This window comes from Epinephelus lanceolatus, chromosome 4 (genome assembly GCF_041903045.1).
Source record: "Epinephelus lanceolatus isolate andai-2023 chromosome 4, ASM4190304v1, whole genome shotgun sequence".
NCBI lineage: Eukaryota > Metazoa > Chordata > Actinopteri > Perciformes > Serranidae > Epinephelus > Epinephelus lanceolatus.
The window spans coordinates 3,837,851-3,850,000 of NC_135737.1; the positions used below are offsets into that span (position 1 = coordinate 3,837,851).

General features: G+C 40.2%; 1 protein-coding gene across 1 annotated transcript; it reads left to right on the forward strand.

The window, feature by feature from the left end:
• The first annotated feature begins 146 nt into the window (after nucleotides 1-146).
• Nucleotides 147-12,150, forward strand: LOC117260182 (aldehyde dehydrogenase, dimeric NADP-preferring-like). Its single transcript, XM_033632095.2, has 10 exons — nucleotides 147-296; nucleotides 3,624-3,843; nucleotides 3,922-4,153; nucleotides 4,764-4,849; nucleotides 5,116-5,324; nucleotides 7,761-7,878; nucleotides 7,971-8,112; nucleotides 8,189-8,355; nucleotides 8,437-8,536; nucleotides 11,499-12,150. The coding sequence occupies exons 2-10, from the start codon at nucleotides 3,688-3,690 to the stop codon at nucleotides 11,810-11,812; spliced, it is 1,524 nt and encodes a 507-aa protein (XP_033487986.1). The 5' UTR covers nucleotides 147-296; nucleotides 3,624-3,687; the 3' UTR covers nucleotides 11,813-12,150.

Consider the following 12,150-nt stretch of genomic DNA (forward strand, 5'->3'; position numbering starts at 1 on the left):
AAAGGAAAGGCTGTAAAAAAGAAACACAAGTGAATTGTACAAGTATGTGGTTAGAGAGTTACACTGTGTGTGTGTGTGTGTGTGTGTGTGTGTGTGTGTGGGGGGGGGGGGGGGGGGGGGTTAAACTGATCCTAGAGCAGCCTGACTGACTATAACAGAGTATAATGAGCCTCAGTCAGTCAGTCAGCCCGCAGCGTGTCGGACATCTGAATCGCATTCAGATCAAATAAGTGACGGATTATTATACTCATATTTTTATAAAGAACCCACTGGATGTGTATCTGACCTGAACACAGGTAAGTCTGTTTTTATGTTTTCTCATTTTGTTTCCCGAATCAGACGACTAAACTAATGCTGCCATGACATGATGTTGATATTCGATCACAGCGCGCTCAGATCGTTACTGAGGCTGCCCAGGCCCCGCTGTCACAGTTTAGGCTACCTGTTAATGCGCGATCCTCACTTTGTCAGATATCTGTACGAACTACAGCAGAAATGCAGATTCTAATCCCACCATCATTCAGCAAAAGCACATCTCAATGGTAAGGGTGAAGTCAGGTCAAATGGGACAAATAAGGTTTTACATCTTGTGCTCTTTAAACATTAGCAGCCAATCACCAACATGTCATTACATTGTTTCTAGAAATGTCCTTTATTTGAATCAATTATTTTTATTGATCTGAAACAATGAGTATGTGCAGAGCAAAAAGTAAAAAATCACTGGTTCCAGAACTTGCAAGGAAAGCCATGTAACATGTTTCTCTTTTTGGTAATAAGAGTACTGCAGTGAAAATAATAACAGTAGACTAACAAAAATGTATATACAGGATGCTGCATTTTATTAAATGTTTGACTTATAATTAAAATATTTTCATAATGCACTTTACTTTTTATGAGAAAGGGTTTTGAGAGAGCACTGAATGCACTGCTAAATATTTCCAAGTTGGCAATCTGTATCACTTTCAAGGGCCTGCTCTCTCTATGGGCCCCTCCACCCCGGGGGCCCCAGTGCAATCGTACTGCCTATATTAGTCTATATTACGCCACTGACTACTACACGCATGCTTGTCCATTGAAGATAATACGGCACAGAGGAACAGGAAGCAAAAGAACAGGGAAAGCATGTTAGAAAAGATGGACAACCTTTTTAAATAAATAGCCACAGGTTACATTAATGGTTTAATGAATTAATGACTGAACTGACAAATGGATTTAACCATTTAAAACACAAACAAACATGACTGTCCCATTTTACCTGAACATGCCATTGGAGTGAGGTTGGGGTTATTGATGTGTTTGAATGTCCAAAGTTTCTAAATGATTTTACTTGGCAACTTATTTTCTTTACAGAACTATAGCAGAGAACCATAACAAGTTATAAAAGTAACACTTCGGGTAGTCTTCAGAGTTTTAGATGGCTTTATAGTCTACCAAAACGTGTCCCAAATGACCTGACCTCACAGTAGATGTGGCCTATAATCCAAAGGGAGAGAGACTCTCACAGACTGAAGCAAATAGGTAGAATAGATAACTTTTATTTGTTCCCATGGGGATATTGGTTTGCAGCATAATCACAAGCATTTTATCACACAATTACAAAGAAACCATAAACATACATGTACCAGTATAATGAAAGTCACACATACAAAAAATCATCTATAGACATACCTTGACATAGGCCTACTCATTCATATGCCCATACAAATAGGAGGAGGGGGAAAGACCAGCTGGACATCTTTTGGGACCAGGACAAAGGGGCCACATTGCGTATGGGATAAGGTGATAGTGCATTACCTGTGTAAAAACTTAATGGCTTGTGGAACAAATGATACATTGGCTCTGGCTGTAGTGAATAGAGGAGGATAATATCGTTGCCCAGAAAGCAATAGATTAAATTGGGAGGCAAGAGGGTGCCTCTGGTCATCCACAATGTTGCTTGCCATTGTCATCATTTTGTCCCTGTATTTGCATTCCATACTTGGTAAGCTACTTCCTAGTAGTTTACTGGTGGTTTAAACAGTTTTTCTGACAGTCTTTTTGTGTGCTTCTCGAGCATTACTGAATCAGCAAATTATGCAGAAGAATAAAACACTTTCAATAATAGCACAATTTTGAACATTTTGTTGTGGACATTTAAACATTTTCTCTATAAAGTACTTTCTTTGTTTTGTCTCGGTGCGTATGCCATCAGTCCACATGTGCCATTTAAGCTTGTGGCCAAGTGCGCAATGCCAAGGTACTTGTATTCTCTAACAGTTTGCATTAGCTCTCCATTGATATAAGCAGGGACAGAGGAATGCAGCCATCTAAATCTTTTGACATTTCCTTTGTTTTAGAGATATTCAGAAATAGATTTGACTTCAAGAATTGTCCCATGCTCCTCATCCCCATTTTGTAGGATGGTCACTAAGGCAGTATCTTCCACATACTAATTTCTAGTGCGAGACTTGGTATATAAAATAAACAAAAGGGATGATAAAACAGATCCCTGAGGGGAGCCTGTGCAGGTGGTCATGTTGTAAGAGAGTGATGTGCTGACCTGCTTTATTTTACAGCTTAGAAAATCAGCAATCCATTAAATCGAGCCATCAAACTGGGCTACAAGAGGAGGTGGTCAAGTCTTCTTCAAATATCTGTTGAAGGATCTATCACAATAACAACAAGCCACCCAACGAAAACAACAGTTACCTTTAAAGCATATTTATAGTAGCTTTTACTTTCATTTTAAAAACAACAATGTTATGGGTATTTATTTGAGCATTTTGGTAAAGATCATACAAGACATTTTTGTTCAGGTATATTTGCATCCAATCAAAGCAAAACAAAACAAAACAAAACAAAACAAAACAAAAGGTCAGTGGAGGTATGTGTATTTCTTTTTTGTAAGAAATAGAAATCCCAATCTGGATTAAAGAGGAAACAACATTTTTAAAAGGCTGGTTTGTTGTATAACTGTAGGCACTATGTTACTGTTGTTGTCTTTTGGCATCACTTATAAGATTGAGTAAAACGGTTAAACAGTCATTTATGTTATTTTTTCAGGTTGTCCATCAGTCCATCACATTCTGGTGATCACTATATTTCCAGTACGCTCGAAAGAATCTCTTTAAATTTGGTACAAACCTTCACTTAGACTCAAAAATGAACTGATTAGACTTTGGTGGTTGAAGGTCAAAGGTCAAGGTCACTAGCCCTTTTTTGAAAGGAATTGTGCAAATTTGCAGGAAAGCCCAATCAGTCTTTTTTCAGCATTGGCAATGTAAAAACAAAATCGAGGAGTGCAGCAAAATGCCACCTACCTACTTTTGTTTATACAGAATGCGCCTTTTTCATATGTGGGATATGTGTGTTAACCATCCATGTTTTCACAGACATGTATGAAAACTGTAAAAGAAACTTGACAGGTGCATACAACCGCAGGGCAGTAATTCTAGGTTTGTATGTTTTCGCGTAGGTAACCGTATAATTTATTAGAGAAAGCATCATGTGTATTGATGAAAGGGGGGGGAGGGGGGGGGATTAATTGTTTGCTCAGAGCTCTGAAAAGGCTTTGGCCATTGTAGGATATTTTGATAGTTCATTGTGCTCAGAAGAGCATGACTGAAAACTGGCTATTTTAACAGACGTTGCTGTCTTACATTAGCGTCTGCTGATCCAGAGGCTCTTTGCTGTCCTCCAGCTGACTGTATGGAGAGGCAGGTGGTGCAGCGAGCCAAGGAGGCCTTCCTCAGTGGCAGGCCACGGCCTCTTGAGTTCAGACTGCAGCAGCTCAATGCCCTGCAGAGGATGATCACTGAGAAAGAGACTGAGATCTCCACTGCTCTAAAACAGGACATCAACAGGGTGAGTGCAGACACAACACAGTGTTGCATGTAACATGTAACGTTGTGAAATATGTTAAGTATGCTGGATTTCCTACAGAGCCAGTATGACACACCACTCTTGGAGCTAATTGGCATTGAGAATGAGATCAAATTGGCCATCGAGAAAATGGCAGAGTGGACGGCTCCAAGGCCAGTTGAGAAGAACCTCCTCACCATATCAGATGAGGTTTATATCCAGCCGGAGCCTCTGGGAGTGGTGCTCATCATCGGGGCCTGGAACTATCCCTGGGCCCTCACTCTCCTGCCCCTGGTTGGAGCTATTGCTGCTGGTAGGGAACCTTTCTATCACCAGCCTCTCAATGTCTCTTTGTAGTGTATTTAAATGTAGTCATCTAGACCTCCATTACCACACATCGCTCCTCTGGCTGATGTGTGGGACGAGGAAAACACTTGGGCTGAAGCTAATTTTCCAGTTTTGTATGTTCCACTTAGCTCAAATGTATTTCCTGAAGAAAAATATTTTTTCCTCCTTGCTTTTTAAGTTTTTGGAGTAATGTGCTTCCTTTTAATTGGGTTTTGTAAATTGTGCATAGATAAAGAGATGATGATTCTTATTCATTGTCACTCTTCTGGGTAAATAGTGTATTACCTATACACTTACTTCAGCGATCATTTGCAAATATTGAAATAACAGATAATAAAATAATAAATACAAAAATAAAATACAAATAAAAATAGTAGTTAATGACTTCAGATATGCATGTTGGTCAAAGTTGCGTTCTGCAGCACAAGTCTAAGAAGAAATGGGACAGAAATATGTTTGTGTGAACTCCAGTTTGATAGCATCCTCAGCCCTGCATTCTCAGCGTCCTACTTGTCTGCTTTCCGTCACTCAGTGATCTCATTCCATTCACAGAAGCTTGTGTTCTCTCTCTGCAGGCAATGCAGCTGTGGTGAAGCCGTCAGAGCTCAGTGAGTACTCGTCCCTCCTCCTCCGGGCTCTGCTGCCTCGCTATCTGGACAAGGTCTGAACACTAAACTGCTATTGTTGATGGAATAATGTTCAGAGCTGCTGTGACATCAATTCCTCGTACCAACAGAGTACGGTCATTCACAGATATGTCTGACGCCAGGGCCAAGTGCCTGCTGTATGAGCGGACTCATCTTGAATGTGTCAGGAGCATGCAAATCATTTTCAAACATGCTTTATATTTTTGTTATTTACCCGGTGTATTTGACATAGGTGTATATTTAATGGTATACTAAATAAAACTTCGCTGTTTATCTCCAGGATCTGTACCCAGTTGTAACAGGTGGAGTGTCAGAGACACAGGAGCTGCTGAGGCTCAGGTTTGACCACGTCTTCTACACAGGCAGCAGCGCAGTGGGTAAAGTAGTGATGGAGGCTGCAGCTCGCCACCTCACCCCAGTGACCCTGGAGCTGGGAGGGAAGAGCCCCTGCTACATTGACAAAAACTGTAACATCGTAGTCGCCTGCCGGTAACACACCACTCACCAGAGCAGCCCATATCACCAGTAGTCATACACAGAGTGTAATGCTGGCTGTTGGGTCTGAGGGCAAGATATTATCATCGTTAATTTGGCCTCATGGTTTATGCCAAAAGTACAGTACCTTGTACTGTATGACGGTAGTGATCTGTTGAGGTTTAGCACTTTGACCAACGAGGCAGCAGCTTTAACTATCACAGCTGCTATGTCTGCAGTTATGTAAAAGTGTAGTGTTAGCACGAAGCCATAAATATAAAACTAATTAGATTTACTCCAGAATTACAAAGAAAATTGTTAGTATGGACATGAACCTTTACATAATGACCTACATATTTAATTACAGATAATTAGTGTAATTTTACATGTATTTTCTTTAAGTTAAGAAAAGCTGAAAAATACTGTATAAATAATACAGTATTTAAAAGTAAAAAAACAACAACAGTAAAAACACACTTGGGTTGTTAATTTACAGATAATATCTGCAATTTTACAGAGTTTTGTAGAAAACAAAAAACAAAAAAACAGTTATTTTCCATACAACTGGGTTACAGACTTTGAATGTAAAAATACAACAACGAAAAAACCCATAATAAGCTTTACCTTAAAATTACAAAGAAAAACTTGACATTATTGGTATGGACATACACCTTTATAATAATGAGCAACATATTTAATTACAGATAATAATTGTAACTTTGCATACATTTTTCTGTAATTTCAGAAAGCAGAAAAAAATACTGTATAAATAATACAGTATTTTTGTTAAAAAAAAAGAGAAATAAATCTAATTTGGTTTTATTAGCATTATACTTAAAATAACACTTGGGTTGTTAATTTACAGATAATATCTGCAATTTTACAGAGTTTTTTATACAAATTACAATTTCTTTGTGTTTTTAAATTGTTTTCTGTAATTTTTTCTCTTTTTATTTTTAATGTTTATTTCTTAACAGTGTACTACCACTGAACAGTACATTTATCATTAAATGGAAGTGATAATAATAAAGCGGTATTATGGAATACTGAGGTAAATAACCTACACATTACTGATTTTGGTATCAAATACAAAAGACCTATGCTTCACTTTACATTACTCAATTTTCCAAACTATATCTTACATTAAAGCCCCTACAAGGAACTTTCATTTTGAGTTGATTTTGGTAACCCTGTGGACAAAAGCGGTAGTGTTTTGCCGGAATGAAGCCTACATTTCCCATGAGCTCTAGCACACATTGTCGTAAAGACGCTTACCTGGCTCGTGCATCTGTTTGTTTTGGGGATGAATGAAACAATAAGACGGGAAAACTTTGCCCCCGCTCCTATCGTGGATCCCATCTCACCTCTGTCGCGCCCCAGCTCCACCTCTCCGGCGTAAGCGCCACTGCCGCCGGGGTAAACACAGCGGTCGGCTGGTAAGGCTGAAGGCCTGTTTGGCGAGCACTTCCACGGCTTCTTGGACTGAGTATGGAGCGGTGCCTCGCCTCTTTATTTCTCGGCACTCGCTGGACCCTGTCGACGCCTGGCTGGTACCTGTCGTCGGCCCGGATGAGGTGTTCCAGCACCGCGGCCCCTGCTTTCCTCGTCCCCGCTAGCGCGGGGTGAATCTGTGCAACCTGCGGCCTTTGTGTGTGGCTCCCCAGACAGCTAATGCCGTGGACCCACCGGCTCCTGCCAGGATTGGGCTGGTAAATGCTAGATCGCTAGCGAACAAAACGTTTATCCTGAAGGATTTCCTGACTCCCCGAGCCAGAGACAGTTTCCTAAAGGTATGGATACACTATATAGAAATAGCTTATCTTCACACCGATGGTCTCATTTGCTGTTGTAGGTCACGCACAGACATCAGCAGAAACAAGAGACTTTTGCATATCCAGTTAAAAGTTCCTTGTAGTGGCTTTAAGGATTGATTTCTTACCTTATTGGCAGGCATCTGTTTCTTTTCATTTCAGTATGCTCTAACAAAATACAGTATTTGAGAGACTTGAAACTTCCTGAAGAATTTGTCACAGTGATTAATTTGTTTCCATTATTTTTGTCAGTTTTTTCGCCCCTAAATCTTACATTAGAAGAAAGCTGTGAACCTTTTTTTTTTTTTTTGTGCAACAGCAACAACAACAATAACAACAAAACAAGCGAGCAACATGTAGTGAAACACATGGAAACCAGTAGCTGTCTGGAAGGTAGAAAATTCAATGTAAAACTTAAATACTGGTTTGGAAAAGGGTTAAGAACAATGCAAATGTATTTCCATTTGTGAGGATGGAACAAAACCACAAATTTAGCAGTTTGCTAGAATTTGGTTTAGCTATTCATGCATACTTGTACTTAAAAGCCTTCAAACCCAGAAACACACACTGTTCATTAGTTGAAGTGTAAATGAAAATGATCAACACTGTAAATGTGTTCTTCCACATGGTTTGTGTGCAGTCGTATCACATGGGGGAAGTTTGTCAACTGTGGTCAGACATGCATCGCTCCAGACTACATCCTGTGTGAACCCTGCATCCAGGGCCGAGTGGTGGAAAGCATCCGACAAACTCTACTGGTAGCATCCTTTTAACCTGCCTCAGCTCACATCTTTATTTAAATGAAACTGCACAGCCTGGAGTTTCATCAATACCTTTTGATCCATCCAAGGAATTTTATGGTGCTGATCCCAAGTGCTCGCCAGACTATGGCCGAATCATCAACCAGCGTCATTTCAACAGAATCATGGGTCTGATGGAGGGTTACACCACTGTGGTTGGAGGACAGAGTGATGCCTCACAGCGCTACATCGGTAGGAAGGAACAGTGATATAGTGAATAAGTCAGACTGCTGTGTGTAATTTCAGATTTCTGACACTGTCTTTGCAGCCCCAACAGTGCTGAAGGATGTGCCCCCTCACTCCAGGCTGATGCAGGAGGAGATTTTTGGCCCCCTGCTGCCTATAGTAACTGTGAGTGATATGGATGATGCCATCCGCTTCATCAACGAGAGAGAGAAACCTCTGGCCCTCTACATCTTCTGCTCTGATAAGAAGGTAAGAGGAGATTTAAAAAAACATGTTTTAATCTTTAATGTTGTTTATCTTTTTCCTTTCCTTTCTTCTTGTCTCTCAAAGGCAACAAAAAGGATGATTAATGAGACCACAAGTGGAGGAGTGACAGTCAATGACGTCATGATACACTACACACTCAGCTCACTCCCGTTTGGTGGTGTTGGTAAGACTGAAATTGCATTACTGTCTGCATGTTTACTCATCTAGACTAGGGATGCATGATAATATCAGTGCATTATCGGTATGGGCCGATATTGGCTTTAAAATGAATGAATCAGAATTGGCCAACATGTCAGTTTCTTCTGATATGACAAATTGAGCTCTTTTTTTTTTTTTAAATTGACAAAGTCAACATGTACAAAACATCAGGTAAATGATACAGCACAAGTAACAAAACAACATATCTGAAAGATATTCAAGTATGTATGACGAATATAAATGACGAAATTAAAACAGTCAGATAAACAGATGATAAAATAAGTACCTATAACCCTTTCACAGTTGGCTCATACTATATTGATTACCACCAGAGCAACGAAGCAGAAAAGATAGCTGTGACATGCTGGTAAATGACAATGAAAGGACCATTAACCAAAGATAAAATGCCTTGAGTGCTTATGATTACTAACTTTTAGTAGGCCTACTTTTGGTTACTAACTTTTTGGTGCAAAAGGACTTACAATATAGTACAAAAAGCTGTGTGAAGATTATATTCACATCACCATAAATGAACCCAGATAAGTTTGTCATTTCAGTGTATTGACAAACTGTGATATGAATACGTACTAAACAATAAAACAATTGGGCCCACAGATGTGGTATTGTTACAGTCTGTCAATGTCTCTGTAGTATGTATGATGGAGCTCCTGACCACAGTAAATCCAGAGGCCTCTGCCAAACGAGGTCTTTCACAGAAAAAAAAAACAGTTTTAAATCCAAAGGTCGATGCTAAAAAACCTATGATGTTTAAGGATGAGTCCCGCAGTGCTGTGTCGTTGTCTTCTGATGTAGTGTTATCCTCTCCACTGACCAATGTAAACTCAACTGCTGAGCTAGCTAATGGCTAGTGAGCTAAAATCCACAATAGTTAGTGGCAGCTATAATAGCTAGCTTTATGCTAGTGGGCTAAACCATCCACACAGTTCTTCCGGCATGACACTTTGTAAAAACTGTTTTTTACAGTCATTCATAGTCACTGAACAAAACCCCATGCACTGTATGCTCCTGTGCTTACAGTCAGTTGTAGCTGGCTCACTATTTAGTACTTTTTCCTACTCACTGTGGGCTGCTCTCCTCCATGTTGCTATTTCTCCAGCATTGCCAGGTCTGACCCTTTTCTTCTTCTTCGCCCCCATGAAAGGTCGGCAGCTTAACAAGCAAATTACCACCCGTTCAACTTGTACTCTACAGAGTAAACTCTTTTTTTTTAAGCTGCGCAAAATAAAATAACCTTAGAAAACAAAAGGCTGTTATTATTATTTTCCTTCGGGCTTTACAAATTTTAAAGGAAACATTCTTTTGAAATGCATATAAATCAGAAAATGAAACAATATTATTACACAATACAAATATAAATACATGGGCCTCTAGTTTCGCAGACCAACTGGGTGTGGCCAGGCAGATTTTGGCACACCGTGTGCGCTGGCGCAGCTACTCCTATTTCCCACCTCCGTACCTCCTACATGCGCAAGTCGGAAAGAGGGAGGAGAGAAGGCGTGGAGTGGGTTTTACACAGCCAATTCACATCACACCAATCAAATGAGCCCCTCTCCTCGTCCTTAAATGTGCCACGCGAAGGCGTAATGAGAGTTTACTAAATTCGCCATGGCAGAAGAGAGCAGCAGCGTCAGACAGCCAAACTTCTCCCAGGAGGAAACTGATGTTTTGGTCCGGGAGGTCCAAGCTCACAGTGTCCGAATATACGGAACTGCGAGCAGACCTCCACGGGCTGATGATGCAAAGGTAGCCTGGGAGGAGGTCACCACAATTGTAAATCAATGTTGCGCGTGCGCTCTCTCTTTCTCTCCCGCAGTCTCACTCTGTTTCTTTTCTTTTGACTTTTCTAAGATGACAGATGCGCTGGGAAACTAGAGGCCAAGGTCTTAAACAAGGGTATTACATAAGAAGGTCTACATAAATGAAAATTCATATAAAAATAAAGATAAACTGGGGTAATCAATCAATCAATCAATCAATCTTTATTTCAGACTCAAAAGCATACAGATAAAGAAGTATATTCAGTCAGAGGATTCAGGGAAGAAAGTTGCACAATTTTCCATGTAATATGGATATATCGGCATCTGTTACCAGCCAAATTAGTAGGATATTCGGCAAAAAATCCAATATTGTGCATCCCTAATCTACACTACATTGCAGGGGCAGTTAGGGGGTCCTCAGGGCAATCTTTTTTGTTGGGCCCAAATTTCCCCTCTAGTACAGTCTAGCTCAAAACAAGGTGACACTACATTTTAGCATTTTGAAATTGCACAAAAAACATGAAAGGTTAAGGTGAACTGATTTGTAAATTGACAGGAAATTAGTCAGTACTCTATTGATTAATAATTTAAAAACTGTTTCACTATTTAAGTTATTTAAAAAAATGCAAACCGGTGGTTCCAGCTTCTCCTGTGTGAGAATTTGTTGGTTTTCTCTGTTTTAGTGCAATCTTTTGAGTTGTTTACTATTGGTCTGGCAAAACAAGTTATTGGATGATGTCACTTTGTGCTCTGGGTATTTATTAATACACTTTTAACTATTTTCACATACTTCATTGCCACATTAATCAACCAAATTAAAAATACATTCTCAATCTGATGCACAAGTAGTTCGGGCTGAGGTCACTGTCTAACAGTCCTTCTGGCAACACCATGTGTTCTAAGGGAAAATGACATGAATCAGCTAAAGATAACATTAATAAAGTCTGTAGTGCAGGAGAAGCTAGACCTGCTTTACTCTTGCCATTCCCTTAGCTATCTTTTAGTATGAAGTAGATGTGAGAGTGCTGTGTGAGAAGCGCACTCACACACAGGACTTATGAATACTGAATACCAGACAGTAAAAGGTTGTAAAATGCAGTTGTTTTAATTGAAAAGGCATAACTGCAGAGTTGTTTGTGACCCCTCCAGGTCAGAGTGGTATGGGCCGCTACCATGGTAAACACACCTTTGACACACTGAGCCACCACAGGGCGTGCCTGGTCCGCTCTCTGGGCATGGAGAATGTCAACCTGTCCCGCTACCCTCCTCAGGACCGGCGGCGGGCACGCAGGGTGCGGATGGCCCTCAAGTCACCTCTGATTGATATGTCCAAGAGGACGTTAGTCTGGGCCGTAGTTGCCACCATCATCGGCTTTGGCCTGTTCATCACTCTGCTGGTCATCCTGCTCATAGCTGCAGGTCTCAACTGTACCTGCTGGTACTGGAGAGGCTTTTATAACTAGAGACACTGCAACTTTCCTTAGTAAAATCTATCCAATGGAAAACTGCCTGCTGCAATGATTTAAGAACATATCCCAACACATGTTGAATCCTGTTTTGTATCCAAATATTTTAATGAAGAAAAGATATGATAACCCTTGGCTCTAACCTTTATTTGCGGTGTGTCTATTCTGATGTCCTCCTTAATTATTGGAGGTTAACATTCACTTCCTGAGGAAATATCAGTATAAATACAAATCTGATGATGAACTGAGAAACCCACAGACTTACAGTATTCCTCAGAGAAAACATGTACTGTATGTACCTTGCTTGTTGTTCCAGAATAAATGATTTGTTGATA